Consider the following 20,045-nt stretch of genomic DNA (forward strand, 5'->3'; position numbering starts at 1 on the left):
GTCACGATAGAGCGGTGACATGTACTCGTAGTGAAATTCATACAGACATACTTTCGATATATGTCGAGTATACACATACCAACATAGATTGGTTTGTTAAATTTTACTTCTAGTTTACGTAATTCTACAGCAATTAAATTTTCCGAAAAGACGCTCCTGCTATGGAAATTTGGTTTAGCAATCATCGCCTCTGCTCCGTATCGTCCGTCCCACTTTGTCAATAATTTTACATCGACACGATTACGCACATTTTCCATCGTTTTGCCAAATACCGCATTATTCATCAATTTGTATAAATTTTTTTCGAAATCATTTTTTGCTTGCGTTCTAAATTGCGTATTAAGTTCAATGTAACCGCGAAGCCATGTGGATTGAGTGAATTGTAATATGCGATGTATTTTTGTAACTTGAAGGCCGTGATGCGTACATTGCTGCAGGTTACGGTAGTGTATCACGTAACGCTTTTTATCGTATAATGTCGCGAGCAGCTTATCTTCCCGCTTACCGGGTGGTTTATCGCGTGTCGGGCAAAACGGTAGGTCAGTGTGCGCGTCGTGAAGACATTGTGGATATTCTAAATCTACTTCGAGGATATAGCCTATAGGCGAATCGAGCGTGATAGATGATATATCAAAATTAGATATGTCATCGACCCATCGAAAATCGGCGTAAGGCAACGGTTGGCACATTGCCCATCCATACAAATTATTTACATCTAAATACATTAAATATGATGATGGTTTCGACGGATCATACGATTGCATGTACTTGTTATTAGCATGGGTGTATCTATTAGAACATTGACTTAAACCACCGCGTATTCCCCGTTCGATAAACATAACCATATCGATATCGGTAAGCAATTCGAATGTTATATTTGTATGTTTTAACATGGCATCCCATGTATACCCGGGAAGAGTATAATAATATGCAGGGTCGAGTCCATAACTCGCGATGCAAGTGTCGCGAAAGTTTTCAAAAATATCTGCTAATAACATGACATCAATTTTTAAATATAGATCACTATATTCGCCTAGCGTTCTAAGGGAGAATCGGTTCCAGACGTTCTCGGCGTGCGCGTAATCGCTCTCGGATATTGTGCTACCGGTCAAAGAACTGTAAAATGATTCGCGCGGCGGTAAACATGTATCTTGCAATTTGTCGATACAATCTATATATTCGTATGGAAAGATACCCTTCCGTGTTAATAGATTGAAATTTTCTGTCGGTAAATTTTGAAATTCCGATTGTAAAATTTTTAGTTTCTCTTTATTCAAAAAAGATGCTAATTTATCAAGACTTGCAGCGAGAAATTTATATGAATCGATAAAACGTAATTTTATATGATTTTTCGAATTGTCTTGTGTCAATTTAACAGTCTTTGTAAATGAAATATATTTTTCCTTCGTTATTGGAAGTAATTCGATTTCCCCTTCGAACGCTGTAGCTATATCCTCGATAATGAAATGCGCGTCGTAACCGGATAGATTATGGAAAACTATTGGAATACAAAAAGTTTCTTTATAATTTAGATTGCAATTTGAGTGCGCGGGACCTCTGTATCGTCCAGTCAGATGGCAATGATCGCGTACGCGTGTATCGTCTTGTACGAATGGTTTTTCGCATATATGACAATGCGTTGCGCTGTGAAATTTTTTCCACTCGTCTAATGTTAAATTTACCATGGGAACATTTGTCGTTAAAACAGTCTTTATACGTAACGCTAAATTTTTAAGTTCTTCAGCGAACCATGAAACGCAATCAACGCTACGGCGAGAATTATACGCGGATAACGAGTTGTCGTACGAACAATGCATATAATAAGCGATGCTGAATACCTTGTGATGTTGATGTTGATAATTTGTCGCTTCTTCGGTCTTTGCCAAAACGCATTCCAAGTCGGCGTACACTACAAACGGAAGTCGCTCCTTTCTGTTGTAGTTGTCAAACGATAACCACTTGTCTTTATCGCTTGGTAACCGGATAGCGCAGTCGTTTATCTTTCCGCAGTCTACTGTATGTGACTGCAACTTGTTCTCCGATCCGAAATAGTGCAAGCATCTATGAAAGGAAAAAAAAAATTACAATTTTATTTACAATTATATTTTAATATATAATTTGCAATAAATATACACACCGATCGCAGATATATTTCTTGTGACCATTTTTGCTCAATTGCGTGTTCACAAGGCGGGATAGATTCTTGATCCACGCGAAATGTCCAACGCTGTTGCTGTCTTGCACATACAGCAAGTTGACATGCTTATCTTTCTTTTGCTCCGAAAGACGAATCGGGACGATGTCATTCTCAATACTATATACATTGATAGAGATATTATTTGCTAGTTCAAACTTTTTAATTTGATTTATGGTCACTGGAAACTCAATGTCTTGGAGATTCAGCACCGTCGTATAGTGCGGATATGAAGATTCCCGTGTCACATTTCTTTCGGCGGGGTACAGAGCGGCCACCACTGACCACGCGAAACACGCATTGTCCGTTGATCGCACGTTCACCACCGCTCTCTTTGTCACAATTTGTCGCGGCAAGTTTAGATAACACCCTGCGCGCATTGAATTATACTTGTTTATATTTATAGTCAAGTTAATTATTTGTGACAACGCCCAACCACTATCGCGTTCTTGAAACTCTTCTAGCGATGCTAGCGTGGGCTCGATAACGCGGCGCTCGTACCACTCGTGTAAATCGGACGTGCGAAAGAGTTCATAGTTTTTTGTATTGACACTTTTGTTAGCGCGTTTATCACCGGACACAAACTCGCCATTAAACACGGTGTTCACTTTTACATTAATGTGTTTTTGCATCACTTTCTGCACGTGTTCGATCACAATGTCTTTGGCATCTTCGAGAAATTGACGAGGTTCGATGTAATTATTGTTTATTACCGCACCGGTTAAGATGCGGCTCTCGAACGCCGTATCAATCTCTCGCCAAACTAGTCTTTCCGCGTTATTGTCGCCACTGTATTCACCATCACTGGATATAAATTGTTTCTGCAATCGAATTTTTGCACTCTCGAGTCGCGCGATTCTAGCCACCAAAGATTGTCTATTTCCAATCGAGAGTCGCGGACGCTTGTTACGGCTGTTTTCTTCGAGCAAATTGATAAATTCCTCGCAGCGCAGCGCCCATGCAAAATATTCACCCAAGATGGTGACTTGGCGGGACCGCTCCAACAGATCGCGTTCGTTCTGCTCGATGTTTTCCATTATTTCTTTTATTCACTATTATACCACTAACATTTCTAATACAAGAAAGTAGCCACTAAACTTTTTTCACCGCTACATCTATGCGCTTTCAAATCGTACTATGGTTTGACGCGCTCTCATCCTCCTTATATATTTCACCTAATTCTATCTTCTTTTCTAACATTTGGCGTATCTCAAAAGATAGTTTCCCGAGATATTGATTTTATGGATAGAGGAGTAAGGACACAAGCAGCCGAACGTTTGCGCCGATACGTTGCATTCTTCCTTAAAAAATATTATGAAAAAATGTTTCGCTATCTGTTTACGACAGATTTTCTGCGAGGGTACAAAGCAGCCGAACGTTGGCGCCGATACGTTGTATTCTTCCTTAAAAATATTAAGAAAAAAATGTTTCGCTCTCGTTTATGGAGGATTTTCCGCGAGGGTACAAAGCTGCCGAACGTCAACGCTTTTGCACCTAATCACGTTTCAACATGTTCGTCGCAGCGTTGGCCCTAAAATCTTCATTTCTTTCCTAATGATAAAATGTCCATAAAATGAAAAACATAGTTTTATGGATTCTAGAACGCTCCGTTGACAAGTTCGAGCAGCCGGACATCGGCGCTTCCGTAATAAAATTATACTAGCGAGGGTACAAAATTGTCGATCGTCGGCGCTTGTTCTATACCTTTTTGGGAAAATGTCTAGGATCCCTCATAAAAAAAAAAAAAGTCGTAAAGATATCCATCTACAAATATTGCACTCAGAAAACTCCCCCTCCTTTGTCGAAACATCCCCTCCACCCGCGTGACGTCAGCCCCCGCACCATCGAGATACCCCCGCCCCGCGTGACGTCATACCCCTCGCCCCGGAGAACCCCCCGCGCCCCGCACTCCCCTCGGAGGACCTGAGTTAGAATTGGCATAGTATACCTACTGTAACTTTTTGGGAATATTTCAGAAAGGTTGCAGATTTATTATTTTAACCTTTCAGCAACCTTTCTATAAGGTTTCAAGTGCAAGAATCGCGGACATTTTGCTATTCCAGAGCTGTCTCAGAGTTGTTGCAGAAACATTTTGCAATATTTATGACATGTTTCAACCTATCACATGAAATATTTTTGAGATATTTCTGAAAAGTTTCTGTGCTGTATGGGGTGCGAAAGCGACATCATCGAGGAAACGAGAACGCGCGAGCGCAACATCGTGGGAAAAGTCAATCCGGAAAAATTGCGGCTTCTGCGATGCGATTCGAAAATTGATCTCGTGATTAATATTAAATAATTTATGCTCACTTTTCTTGTTTAATATATTATGGAAATATTCATTTAACTTTTGATTGTTCTAAAAAATTCTTATGTATAACCGAGAAATATTCGTTTTGCTCTACTGCATCTATTTAGATTTCTTATTGTGTTTTTATTCATGAAAAATTTTTTTTTCCGTTTTTGTTATTAATTTTTTATAGAGCATTTTTGACTAGCATTATTAGTTGGTAGTATACATAATGGTACATAAGTTTAATTAAAATAATTTTATACACAGGATGTTGAAAAAAGGGTAAAATATTTTAAGGGAATTTAGTATCTCAAAAAACAAGTCGACATTTTACTCTTTTTTTCAACACCCTGTATGTTTTGTTTATTATAATAGTAAGTTTGTTTTCTGTAAGAAAGTTCGTAGAAATACTAAAAGAAATAGCCACTGAATTCTCGTTCGTAAAAATAGACTTTATTCTTTATCTCGTATGGATAAAACTCGCTTCGTGCGCGTATCTGCCTGTCGTAAGTATATCTCGTCTGTCCGATGCGTGTCGCATACGCACGCTCCCCTCCACTCGAGCCATCGACGCCGTTCCATTGCGCTGTAGGCCCCGAGGCGCGCAGTTCAACTGGCCCGATAGTTAATTTCTCACATTCGGCCATCCGACGTTGATGTCTGTCCTCAGGCATCTCCTGCATACTCCAGCTTCCTTTCAGCTTGTCTCACAGCATCCGCTAAACATCGCCGTATCATTCGGGATCCATTCGTGATAACTGTAAGAAATAACTGACTTGGGAAAGCGCCGTCATGCTAACCAAGATCAGTCCGTGCTAACTGAGATCAGTCCGTGTTAACTGAGATCAGTCCGTGCTAACTGAGATCAGTCCGTGCTAACTGAGATCAGTCCGTGCTAACTGAGAAAATATTATTCGAATAACATTTTATTCTTATATGTCTCATTTGTAACATAGCCAAATACATTTTATTCGGATAAATCTTTATTCATTAGATACGAATAAAATTTTATTCGAATAAATCTTTATTTATAAAATACGAATAAAATTTTATTCTAATAAATCCTTATTTGGAATTAACGAATAAATTTTTATTCAGAGGCTCAATTGTATGACACGAATAAAGTTTGATTCGAATAAATAGCAATTTATTTATGTCTCACACATGTTGACGCTCAGTTTCACCAATACCAATAACAATAACTATTGTACAAGTGTTTGACCGTGTCACGGTCACCATAATATATCCAGTATTGTTTCGGTTGTCTTCGTGTTTTCATTTGATTCAAACTAGTGTTATTCTGTTGTTTCATGTGTGTGGATCGACATACAAATTATAGTGAAGTAAAACTATTTTAATCGAAGATAAGATTTAGATTTGATTGTGGATCAAATCCCAGAGGATAAGACTCACAGGTAGGTCAATTTGATGTGGAATGTCACATATATATATATGTGTATATTACTTAGTATATAATATCTAAGTCAAACAATACATATGTATGTATTGTTTGACTTAGCATGGCTGAATCTGGAATAGACACTATATCAGACTCTCGGACAATGTCTTCGCAGAAACAATATGAAAGTGGAAATAATGATGCGGATACTGAAAATAGTAGCAGAGATTCGCTCTCATTGTCAGTAAATACAATTACCTCGAACATGGCAATCTTAGATGGAAAATATTTCAAAATTGCACAAGGAAAAAATTCCCTGGAAACTGGCGACGTAGTAGCTACATGTGTAGCATGCTTACCAAAGATTGTCGAAGTGAAAGGTACATTAACATCGACATCAAATTTCAAATCACACCTGAAACGAAGACACGACAGTAGTTTGGTAAAGGAATATGAAAAATATAGCAAAGAAAAACGAACTAAATTGTCTGTATCGGATTGTTCTGATGTAAATCAACCCACATCTCGTAAGAAACGCAAACTGGGCTTACAGGAACAACTGGACGAAGATATAACTCAATTTATTATTCACTCCATGGCACCATTAAGGTTCGTAGATGATACATATTTTCAAGCTATATTTGATCATCTTCAAGTTGCCTTCTAAAGCCCGCGGAAAACCAATAACGGTACTAAGTCGACGCACTTTTGGTAGAAGAATAAAAAATATATGTATGAAAGCAATACCAAATCAATTAAAAAAATTTTAACTAATGAAGCGCAATATGTCTGTACCACAGCTGATGTGTGGTCTTCGAAGAAAAGAAGTTTTTTAGGAGTAACTGCACATTGGATTAATCTCAATTCGTTAAAAAGACAATCTGCAGTTTTGGCCTGCCAGAGATTCCAAGGAGTTTCGATAGGATTGCTGAGATGTTATGCGATATTCATTCTGAACTTGACTTAGATTCGTCAAAAGTATTAGCCACTGTCACAAATAATGCCAGTAACTTTGCTAAAGCTTTCAGGCTTTTTGGTGTAAAACTTTGTAACTTTCAACGGGACATCAATAGTGAAAATAATGAATTTTCGGATACATCAGCAGATGAAGAAAGCGACGATGAGGATTTTCAACTAATTCCGATGGGTAATATTTTGCATTTTTTCCACTAATTTAAAATTAATACTTCACTATTACTAAAAATGAAGCCGAAATTAATTATATTACAATTTGATTTACATATTATATTATGTATGCATAACATTACAATTTCTAGATTCTGACGAAGAACATGCTTTTGAGCCTACTCTGCCGCAACATCTCAGGTGCTGTGCACATACGCTCAATCTTTGCGTAACGAGCGATGCCATAAAAGTTATCAACATCTCTCCATCGCTATTATCAGTGTACGAACAGGCAATAGCCAAATGTACGGTGTTATGGAGATTTGCCGGACATCCAAAGTCTGCAGAAATATTAATGGACATATTAGGTCATACGTTGAGCAGGCCAGGTGAAACTAGGTGGAATTCACTGTATGAGTCTTTGCGCCAAATTGTAAAAATTCGCGAAAAGTGTCCTCAATTAAGTCGAGCACTTAATATTAAAAATACTATTAAGGAGACTGATTTTATTTATATTGAGGAACATCTGTCATGTGTCGCTCCTGTGGCTGAAGCGCTCGATATTCTGCAAGGGGAAAATGATGTATATTACGGAATTGTTCTCCCTTGCCTTCTCGCATTACGTAAAAAATTACAAGCTTTACAAAACAAGGAGTTTAAATATTGTAAACCTCTATTGGATGCTCTTTTGGAAAGTGTCGAAAAACGATTTAAAAGTTTCTTTGACATGTCTGCAGTATCAGCACAGAATGCTGCAATTGCCACATTGTCATATCCAAGATTTAAAAATCGATGGCTGTCATACATTGGCCTTGAATCAGCTCAGGTACTGTCACTATTCAAAAAAGCAGTTGCAGCAGAGAGTAGTTGCGCAGAAGTTTCCGAAAAGGAAACGGATTTGTTTGACGATTATTTCGATTTTGCGATGGAATCACAATCAGCAGCTTGTGAAGATTCATGTACGATAGATATGATAGTTTCAAAATATTTCAGTGATAATACTCGAGAAGTCTCAATGCTCCAATCTTATCCAGCAATAAAAAAAGTGTTTATGCGTTATAATACACCACTGCCATCCTCTGCACCCGTCGAACGATTATTTTCTTACGCTATCATGACAAATGTTCCAAAAAGTAGTAAGCTGTCAGACAAAATGTTCGAAATGAAAGTTGTTTTGAAGGGAAATTATTCTAAATCTTATGTAAATGAGTAAGAATTATTAGATTTTTTTACATTGAAAACTGCAATACCGTAAGGTTCACTGCTCAACGAAAGTGACAATAATAGATGCAATTATAATGCTGTGATTTAAGATAATGTATTTTTGCAACGTTATAAAAAAATTGTTAATTATATTTACATTTTACTATTATCACATAAGCATATGTAAACTTATCTTAATTTCATTATACTAGACCCACACACAATACATTATAACCGACTTCATTGACCGGCTCATGAGTTATTTACTGAAGTCAATCGCAAAAGTGGAAACATTTTTATTTTACTTTTTTGTATTTGCAATTATTTTTTGTAATTTGTTATAAATACAAAAACTACTTAGTTTTCAGTACTATTTATGTATTTTTTCTTCATGGTATTATACAAAAGAATAAATGTAAAAAGGAAAACAATTCAGTTTCAACAAAAAAAAATTTCTTTCCTTGTATCGTAACCAAGACATTCGTGCTTTCAAATAAACTCTAATAACTTGAAACTTGCTATTTGTTTGATTTTTCCTTGTTTTCTAATTTTATCTCTACTCCTCTACTGACATTTTGTGACAAAATATTATTCATTATTTGTAAATAAGGATCTATTCTAATAAATTTTTATCTGCAAATCAGAAATACAATTTTATTCGAATAAATTTTTATCCGTGACTCAAATAAATATTGTTCGAATAAAATATTATTCACCAATTATGAATAATTTTTTTATTCGACTAATATTTTATTCGTAAGTCACGGATAAAAATTTATTCGAATAAAATTGTATTTCTGATTTGCAGATAAAAATTTATTAGAATAGATATTTATTTACAAGTAACGAATAAAATTTTATCGCACAAAATTTCATTCTTATCCTTACCTAAATAAAATTTTATCTAAATAATGCCCAACACTGTTTCGCGGCAACACCACCCTGCCCCTCTACCGTTAGGAGAGCTGACCGGCCCGTAGCGGGTTTTTGGCCAAGATTTCGCGTCGGATTATTTCGCGGATTGATGCGTGAAAGAACGTGTCTGGCGCGCTAAGCATATCGATTCGTATTAATTACGGCCCTTTTCTCCGCTGCGGTACGCGCGGAGCGACCGACACCTTAGCTCACACGCGGAATTAAATAAATCTATCTCTATATCGTTTTTTTGTAGACGACTCCGCTCCGTTCTTCCGGTTTGCCGCGCGCGAATCGGAAGAAAAAGTCGTCGCAATATATATATATATATATATATATACATATATAGTGACACGGAATGTCTAGATCATATTTATGTCCATATTATCAAAAGTTTACCAAAATTATAATAATGTTCGGTCACAAGGTTCCCCCCCCCTTGTTTATTTAACGACAAACATCTAACTTGTTATATAATGTCAAAGTTATATTTTGAATTACTCGCGATGGATATTTTGACAAGTGCGGATCGGTCGCGTGCTCCCTCGTATGCCTTTGCGCTCTCTCGATGAGTACCTCTCGAGAATTAAGTTCACTCTTTTGTCTCAGCTTTAGTTTTTTAACACTTGTTTTCATAGTGATTTGTGGTGCACATACGACACACATCCATTCTCTATACGGCTGTAACCGATCAGAGGCGCCTCGTAGAGAGAATGGTGTTTGGTGTTTCGTGGGATACCGCGTATTTCGGTTGCACGATTGGCACTTGCTAATTATTGTATGTATCTGTTTCATGTAGTCACTGAGAATGACCCGAAGAGGGGTCGAAACGTTTGGTTTTTGAATTAATAAAATCTTTCTTGTGTTTAAGACAAATGTTTATTGTTCGCGCTTTGACCCGTATCCGCTCTCTATAGCCGGTTTTTATTTTTATATTTTAACGTTATTAGAGTTTGTTTACTAATTTTTCTTTCATAAAATTTCTACCGAAAAAATTCTTCAGCATCAAAATTGTGCGAAGACTCTTGATGCTCGTGACAGCAAGCAAAAGCAAAAAGGATATTGTCTGAATACAAGCAGTATTTTTAATCAAAATAATAATGAGAGTTTCAACGCTATTATCATTTGGAAGTTTGTGCTGAAGACATCGTTTAACGGCTCTTTTACAATAAAAACTGCTGCTAACATTGCCACAATATTATTTAATGATGGACATACAAGATACAAGTCTGATGAATGTTCTGGAGATATTAGGTGTGAGGATATGCGAAACTTTCCCCATGTTCCTATTTTATTGCTGCCAGTACTGAAAATATATAATATACGTAACGTAAACTATAGATTTTCAGTACGGGCAGTAATATCGGAACATGCCCTTTGTATCAATATTGTACAATGGACACGAAACGTACCATTATGGCCGAGTGTCACGCGTGAGAAAACACGCACGAGAAGCGTTTGCAAGCTAAAAGAGATAAAAACAACAATGCCAACGAAAACTCGAATGCTGAAAAGCTGTTATATGGTTCAGGAATAGCTGATTAGAAATAAGTTAATTAATTTAATTTTTTATTTTCGAATGAATGACTACTGAAACTTTAAACGCATTTTTCTCAAAAAGGACTTTTTTAACCGCATTCACAATAGATCTAAAAAATTGTGCATCCGATTACTATAATTAAGGTCGCAATAATATAAATTTGTTCACAAAATCCATCTCTTTTTTACCCGATGTAGGATTTTTTTTATTACTCCCTTTTAATTTTTTTATCAATGAAAGGGCTTTATTTTTTCGTCTATTTATTTTCAAAGGTTTGCCATTTTGTCATTTTTTCATAATTTTATTTTTTTTCTACATCAGGTAATAGTCGTTGGTATATAGTTCATAAATATTTTGGATTTTCATTTCAGATGAACTGTATGGCTGAAATGCTGTCAACGCGACCACCAACTTTTTTTTGGAACGCTGACTTTCGAGCTCTGGACAGTGAATATATGGGCTCCAAATTAATTAGAAAAGATTATTTCTATTGTTTAAATACATTTAATAAAATATTCAGAAAGTTACAGAAAGATTCGTTGTACAGTTTCTTTGAAAAAAATTTCTAAAAACACCTTTACTTTTTGAGTGGTTACCCTGGTGTCCCCCTTAAGAGTGAGAAAATATTTTTTATTTCTTATTTGTTGTAATTAATAATCATCGTGTTGTGTATTTCATTTATTAGACAATATAAAATGTGTACAGGTATCCCAATTACAAGTAGTTAGAATACTGGGAGAATAACGGGATAAGTACGATACGTCCGGTCGGAACACGTATGTAATAGCAACTCGCTTCTCCTCCTTCGTACACGCACACACGATCCTTAAACTCCCGCGCATGAGCTCTCCTAAAGGTGGTATTTAGATTTAACCGCGTACGTTCGTATTACGTCCGCGCGTTATACAATCGAATATATAACACATCGATAATTTCTTTTTATTATTTATTGAATCATTAATCAATAATGTATATAGATTTATATAGACTATAAGAATTACTATTAAGGCTCTTCCGTAATAAATACAAATATAAGTGATAGGGCCTTAAGAGCCGAACGCGGATGTTGATGCGTATTCCAACGAAAATTTAATTTTTTTCGCTGGAATTAAATTAATTGTGCATAGGGCACGAATTTTACTGCTTGGTATACTGCCAAGTCTTGTATGGAATAATCTCATACTTGAGATTTTTATTCTATACATCCCCCTCTAACCCCCCTAAACCCCCCTAAAGAATTAAATGCGAGAGAAAAATATAAATCCGAAAGTCGCTGAATCGGGAATCGAACCCGAGACCTTTCGCTTGCCGGGCGACTGCTCTTCCATCTGAGCTATTCAGATCCTTTCGATTCTATATTTTTCTCTGCTTTTTAAATAAATACTTTAACTAACGCCTTTTCGGCCGGCGTAAATAAACAATAAGAATTACTATTAAGGCTCTTCCGTAATAAATACAAATATAAGTGATAGGGCCTTAAGAGCCGAACGCGGATGTTGATGCGTATTCCAACGAAAATTTAATTTCTCTCGCATTTAATTCTTTAGGGGGGTTTAGGGGGGTTAGAGGGGGATGTATAGAATAAAAATCTCAAGTATGAGATTATTCCATACAAGACTTGGCAGTATACCAAGCAGTAAAATTCGTGCCCTATGCACAATTAATTTAATTCCAGCGAAAAAAATTAAATTTTCGTTGGAATACGCATCAACATCCGCGTTCGGCTCTTAAGGCCCTATCATTTATATAGACTATATAGATTTGTAACTTTAATATAGTGAGAAAATATTATTTCTCATTTGCTTGTATTACTTTAAAGGCGCTCTATCACACAATTATGTTATTATCATAGCATCATTATATTGCATTACTATAGCAAAGTTTTCTTCCTTTATTACGATTACGTGTTTACCTTATCTATAATAGCCGTTTGAATATAAATTGTATCCAGGAAACCATGCCTGAAAGCCTGTCCAAGCAAAACAAGATCGCATTGTCAATATTTCTTTTATAAAATAAAATCTACAGAATATTTAATAATTATGCGCGAGGAATAGAGTGCAATTTAAAGATTGGAAACTCATAAAATCTCGTCAGCGTGAGTTAATGACTCAATTCTTCAAATTCCAAATGTGTAATTATGAAGCCAACATCTGATCAGGAGTGGAATTACGTGCACAATCGAATTCGATCAGTCGACTTCTAATGCGTTTCTGCTCTACAGTTTTCTTAGTTCATGCTTATTTATCATTGGATTTTTGACAAGAAAACTGTAGAGTAGAAACGCATTAGAAGTCGACTGATCGAATTCGATTGTGCACGTAATTCCACTCCTAAACCTACAGAGCCGAAAACATTAAATATTAATAAGGCTGCTGTAACAGGAACTATTAAGGCCTGTGTCCACGATACTAGAAATCGGTCCGAGTTCTCGATTCAAGTTCTCGAATAGAAATAGTTGTACTTTGACGACTCTAGATGGCTTATAGTTGAATATGTAAAAAAATAAAGAAAAAATTATTAAAAGTTATAAAAATTACATTTCTGTTATCCAATGTCACGTTCACCAACATTTATTAGCTATTTATAAAGTAATAATGTTGACAACAAGAAATTAAATTGATATAAACCTAGCAACTAGTATGGAAAAATGGGACGCGACGCATTTTTTCATCCGAGCTTTCTATTCGAGTTTTGCATCCAAATTCGGTGTGTCCACGATCCGAGTTTTAGTAACTTTTTCTCGGTCCGAGAACTCGGACCGAATTCTCGGATCGTGGACACAGGATTTTACAGTTGGAATTGGTTTTATCCTTCTGGAAGAGAGCTATGTGCAGCCATGAATATTCCATGCATGTCCGATAAAACTTATATTAAATATTGAAAAAATTTAATCAATGGTTTTAAGAAAACAACCGTGGAAAATATAAAAATGACTAGCAAAGTTGAAAAGCAACTCGATCTCGAAAGAAAAGAAACAAAACTGTATTCGGTATATAACTGTTATAGTGGACAATAATTGGATGAAGACATCAACGCCTACGATTCTCTTTCCGGCGTTGATGTTACAATTGGTTACTGCACAAAAAAGATTCCTTCGTCGGTGTCCGCAATAAATTTTGCACGATATGTAATATAGTGTAGTGGAACAAAACTAAATCGAATCAAGAAACCATAAATGCTACAAAAATTTCGATTGTAACACAAGCTCCACAACATGGAGAGCGATACTATTATAAAAGGCTTTAAAAGTAACCTGGAAATGCATGGAATGATTTATAGAACTGCTATTAATGGTAATAGCAGCGTATATCAGACCATCGATGATAATAGAGACCATACTACGAACAAATGGTGACCGTGCAAATATTGAATATATCAATTATTTGTTTCGCAATCTATGCAAAAAGTTAAGACCCAGTAAGCAAAATATTAGCAGTATGTCGGCAGATTGGCAGCAAATTCAATCAGAGTATTCCGGCAGATTGACATCAACTGCGTCCGCATTGAGCTTGTGTTTTGTCAGCAGATTCTGCTGACCGAAGCTCCGCCCACCGCCGCTCTTTGTTCGCTGACGCAACGGTCCATGACAAAGAGATTCCGCGAAATATTAATTATATGCTTTCGCGAGTAACTAAAATAATAAAGATAATATAAATTATTTATTCTTAAATTAATATTGCAAATATAATTAAATGCTAACATAAAATATAGAAATACGCCTGTTGCGTGTCCTACGTCATCCCGGACGTCACAGTATAACTAAAATTATCGCAAATAACATAAAATAATAAAATACGCCGGTCGCGTGTCCTACGTCTTCCCGGACGTTACAGAATAAACTAATATTATCGCGAATAACTTAAGATAATAAAATACGCCGGTCGCGTGTCCTACGTCTTCCCGGTCGTTATGGCATAAATTAAAATATCGCCCGCTGTGCGGAATGATAATTGTTGAGCGCGTTATAATTAAATAACATGTACTCGTCAAGAGTAAACTCTTGTAAATAATATCTTTTTCGCGAAACGCGAGTCCTGCGTTTGCACGGTTAGCTAAAATAAAGTTATATTTTACTCGGTGCTCGGAAACTATCGGTTTTGCACCCGCTACTACTAGAGAACTGAATATCGTTTGGGATAAAGTCCCCTTAAATATAATAATATCGTGAATCGCGATTCCTACCGTCATTACATATGTAAAAACAAAATTAAATATTGCTCCTTGAGCCAGAACTAAAAAAAATACTTGTGGTTTCTCTGCAAGTGCACTAGGGTGTAGCTTCTCAATATATAAGAAGTGTGGCGTATCTACACTTTCCGCTAGATTTGTTATTTTCCGCCTCGTTCGCGCTCTGGAATCTATTTGGATCGCGGAATAATCAATTACAGCCCATTATTATTAATTTCGCCGGTACCTTCCGCTACTCGTTTTCCATGTTTTGCTGCTTGTATATTCGGAGTCCCCGTGTGATCCGCCGAAGATTGGGCTGAAACTCCCGGTTTCAAGGTTATGCGTCGCCCTCCGATGCCTAGGATGGAAACGTGTGCAGACGAGCGTTGAAGGCGGAAACGCTGTGCAAGAGCTTCGGTAACCAGTGATACCTCAGAACCGGAATCGACCATCGCGCGCACCTGATGCATGGTTGACGGTCCGAGACATTGACGCGTGCGGTTGCTAGGAGCACTGTAGCTTCCTTCGTATTGTAGCTTTGCACGTGGAGAGACGAGACGGTAGCGGACGATTTGGTTTCAGGCGCGTACGCGTCATGCGTCGACGAGTGGTGCCGCGCGTTGCATGCGGCACAGGACTTCTTCGATTGGCAATCTGCGAGCTGATGTTTACCTAGGCAGTTGGGGCACAGATGATTGGATTCCACGAACGTCTTCTTCTCCGTCGGCTTCTTCCTTTGAAACTCACTGCAGAACAGGATGTAGTGATCTCCTTGACAGAGAGGGCATCGACCTCCCTTCTTGATCGTCTTCTGCGTTACATGCGACCTTGCTGATTTCGTGGAAGCATTCGACTTGCTTCCGGATGCCTCGCTCGACTCGCCCTTTGCAGGATGCAACGCTTCCAGTGCGCATTCGATACTCGAGAAATATCTTAAGTGTCTCGTACGACGGGGGGTCGGATGTTTCGCCTATCGCAGTTTTCCAGTCCCGCCGCGAGCGCGAGTCGAGCATTTCGACTATGAGGTGCACGAGTAGATCCGTGCAATCCGTGATTGGGCGGTCGATGCTGCCTAGCGTTCCGACAGTATTCAACATCCCATGAAAAATACGTTTCAAGTCTCCAACTGACTCATTCTTCATTTTAGGTATTGCAAGGAAGGACAACAGACAGGACCTCACCAGAAGCCGTTTGTTTTCGTAGTGGTTGACCAACATGGACCACGCCCGGTCGAAATTTGCATCAGTCGTGAGTATGTTCCGGATCATCTTCTCGGCTTCCCCTTTCACACTGGATCTCAGGTAAAATAGCTGTTCCACGCTGGACACAGCTGGGTCGGTTACCACGAGCGATCGGAAAAGGTCGCGAAACGCCGGCCACTCCTCATACTTGCCGGAGAATATTGGAAGCTGAATGCGAGGGAGCGTCCGCCGCGGAGGAGGGGGTGGATCTGGTGTCTCCGGCGGCGCCATTGCACTCTTGAGTGAGCTCAAACAGTCCATGAGCGTGCCTCTTTGGACCGTAAATGCTTCTTCTACCAATCCGTAGTAGTCTGCTTTAATATAATCGCGCTTCGATACCAAATTCCAGTGAGTACTGCACAATTCCTCATGATTCTGTTCGAATTTGTTCCAATGCGCTTCCAAGGTTTGTAAGCGTGATTCGATCACTCCTACGGTGATTTTGGCAGTGCCTGACTTCTTCAAATATTCGTAGGCTCGGGCAATGCGACCATGGAGATCCTGTTGACTCCTCAACAAAGCGTCGGCATCCATGTTCATGGTGGACCGGCGACGCGGCGGTGCAACCAACGGCGAAGCAACCCAACTGCAAGATGCACGCTCACAAGCACGTGAATGCACTGACTCCTATGAGAGCCCGTCGCGGAAGAGGACCGCTGGAGAATGGACACATCAAAAAAGATCCGGCTCGAAGGACCAGCAATGTTACATGAAGGGCAAGGTTGTTTGGACACCGCAAGTAAAGTATTGCACAATCTTGACACTACACGATATATTTCAGACAAAAAAGAAAGTACAAATATATATAATAAAAAAAGGACACAATTCGTATTATTAATAACTCGCAAATGCACCCGCGGTAGTTCGAAGTAAGCACCTTCGATTGAATATGAATATAATACGGCGCGATGACTTTCGATAGCGAATACGAAAAGCAATCTGGCGCTGCTCTTTGCGCGCTCGTTGCTTTTATACGCGCGATTTTTCTAGACGTTTCTAGATAGGATTTAGCGCGATACGGTGGCTTTTGGCATGTATTGTTGTAACGACGAGGTGACTTTTGGCATGTATTGTTGTTAAGATGCTAGATGTTTTGTTCGGTTTAATGACTCGAGTTGACAATTTTACTGTCGACAATTATTTACGACAGCCTTGAAGGTGACTGTCGAATCTAAACATGTGCGCAGGGCAATGCCGAATATTTTCATGTAACGATAATTGATTTTGTAATAATGCGCTCTCTTAGTTTCAAACACACAATCTGACAGCAATTTGCGAGCAGGACCTGCAGTTTCTTGCAATTTGAACATAAATATATTAATAAAATTGAATATTTTTTAATAAATATAACAGATGCATAAGATGTTATCAATTAATTATAAATTTCTTTTCATAAATATGACATTTAATGTATAACATATATGTTATATCGTAGTTATATCTCATATAACAAATGTTCAATTTAATTAAATTTTAATAATAAAATAAATTGTAAAAATAAATTAATTTTAAAATTTAAGATATAATTATTTATATGAGAATTAAATTCTTGCTTTATGCTTTAAATGAATAGGAAATAAATCAATATAGGAAGTAAATGGATAATTTTCCATTTATCCTATTGATTCCAATTAGTTTAAAACTGATAGAAATGTACTTTAAATCCTTTAATAATAGGCCACGACTTTTGCAGACTTTATATGTATTTTTAACAGAAATTTGATTGCGAGAAAATACATCGCATAGCGGTAAGCGAAGAAACTATTAAATAACTGCAAAATGCAGATTCTGTTGTCAATTTGTCATCAGATTATGCGCACGCAAACCTTGCTCGATTTCTGCCGTCAATCTACGTTGCGCAGATTCCCAGCAGATCCTGCTCGGTTTCTGCCGCCAATCTGCTATGATAATTTTATACAAATCCTACTTGGTTTATGCTGCTGACTTGCTACCAAATTATGTCAGCAGGTTTTGTAACATTTCTGCCAACATTCTGCTATCATTATTTCATATAACAGATTTTGTATACAATCTGCAGTTTTTTTGCTAGCAAAAATATATAACAGACGTTTGACAAAATCTGTTCAAACAGATATGGCTGTCTGGGGAGTTGTAGTATAGAGACAACTCAGCAAGAAATGCATAGAAAGCGTGATTTTGTCCAGCTACGAAATGTTGTAAAAAAACAATGTTTTGAAGATACAACAAGAAGTGATAAAAGTAATTCATTTACGAAAATAAGAAGAGCAATCTGATCATTATAAGGTTAAAAAATTACAAAAAGATATATTAAATATTCCTAATCATATATTTGATAAAAATAAACAATGTAACGCCGTCAAATATGTGATTATGATGAAACAAAAAACAATTATGTATTATTTCTCAAGTTGCAAAATATTTAGAAAAAGTATTATCGTAATGCAAAAACAGTGCTATTGTATATTTAAGCACTTATTCCGGTAGCTTGTTGCTAAAATTCACCAACAATCAGAGTCAACTCGATAAATTTCGTATTGTGTAATAGAAAATAAACATTTTGAGTTTGACATTGTCCGAAGTAAATTACACGTTTCGTAAATGTGCGCGTTGCGACATATCATATTAGTGCGTTGTATTAATGCTCTGTAAGTTATGTGTAAACGTGTGAGTGAGTAGAAAAAATGACAGCTCTCAAAAATTTAATATTTGAATGCGTAATTTTAGCCGCGAGTTTAGTGCTGATCATAAATGCTATTTCGTATTTATCGTAGCTGACGGAAAAAGGTCGCTTAATAATTACAATATTTCTACGAAATTAGCATGCTTGAGCCCCAATTTTTCACTCGGAATTTTATATAGATTGGGGCATTTCGGTGGTCTTGTTAAACATTGCCGCTGAAATAATACTTATGCGTGAAAGTTTCCAACACGATCATCGAAGGATACAGTTATTAGGTAATTATTTTATTCTATACTTTTGATGAGAAAATTGCAACCGTGATTATATTATAAAGTTAAATTTTCAATCGTTATTAATTATTCATAGCGAATAACACCCCTGTAAAACTGGCTTTCCTCACCCAAAGACGACAAGCGGAAGAAGAATCCAAGGCAGAATCTTCACGTAAGTTTACTCACAATAAAATTATATATTAATTATTTACAAAAAAATTAGAAATTCTTTATTCTCTCGTCGTCGATTTCAAAATTTCAAAACAAATTTCAAAATTAACTTTAACAAATTGTTTAATTTAGCAGCACCAATTTTTTTTAAATTTTTTAATTTGTAATAATTTTTAATTTTTCTATTAATTTTTAATTTTTTTGTTTGTTTGAATTATCCTTTTTTTATTATTACGATTCTACATGGGTTTGCAGTAGGTAATTTTTCATACAACTTTCAGCGTGAAGAGAAGTCTATATACGACTTTATATGGGTTTGCAACTTTAATTTTTCACTGATACAAGTTTCTACTTTTACATGGCGCAATTTTTTTGATATTATTATTTTTCTTGTGCGATTCTACATGGGTTTGCAGTGGGTAATTTTTCATACGATTCTACATAGGTTTGCAATGAGTAATTTTTCGTACGATTCTACATGAGTTTGCAATGAGTAATTTTTCATTACTGGCGTGCTTATACTTGGCGTTTCTTTTTACCTTTTTTTAAAGGTAAATTTTTAGAAATTATATACAATACATCGCCCCGGTCAGTCGACCGGGTCAATTTTCATATCAGCTTTTTAACTCTTGACTCTGAGGAACTTAGGCTCCCCTCATGCGTTTAATTGCATATAGTGTTCAGAGATGGGTTGGGGGGGGAGTGATTGTCCCCCGCTAATGAATTTATTTTTTATATTGCACCCCGGGGGCCTATCTCCCCAAGGAACATTAACTAATTTCAAAATTAACGACATACAATTAGGACATACGAAATTCATCGACAGTGTTAATTATATGCCGATGCGCTTATTCGAG

General features: G+C 37.0%; 1 protein-coding gene across 1 annotated transcript; it reads right to left on the minus strand.

Moving 5' to 3' along the window:
* Positions 1 to 15,585: 15,585 nt before the first annotated feature.
* LOC145937955 (uncharacterized) lies at positions 15,586 to 16,623 on the minus strand. The gene has a single exon (XM_083041299.1). It carries the CDS (start codon positions 16,621 to 16,623, stop codon positions 15,586 to 15,588), a length of 1,038 nt encoding a protein of 345 aa, XP_082897425.1.
* Between the last annotated feature and the right edge of the window lie 3,422 nt (positions 16,624 to 20,045).

The sequence above is a fragment of the Prenolepis imparis genome, unplaced genomic scaffold (assembly GCF_030444845.1).
Source record: "Prenolepis imparis isolate NDT839.2.m4 unplaced genomic scaffold, iyPreImpa1.0 SCAF_6, whole genome shotgun sequence".
Lineage (NCBI taxonomy): Eukaryota > Metazoa > Arthropoda > Insecta > Hymenoptera > Formicidae > Prenolepis > Prenolepis imparis.

What these genes read in the sequence shown, in the direction of transcription:
- LOC145937955 (XM_083041299.1), bottom strand. Translation starts at nt 16,623, where the DNA reads ATGAACATGGATGCCGACGCTTTGTTGAGGAGTCAACAGGATCTCCAT.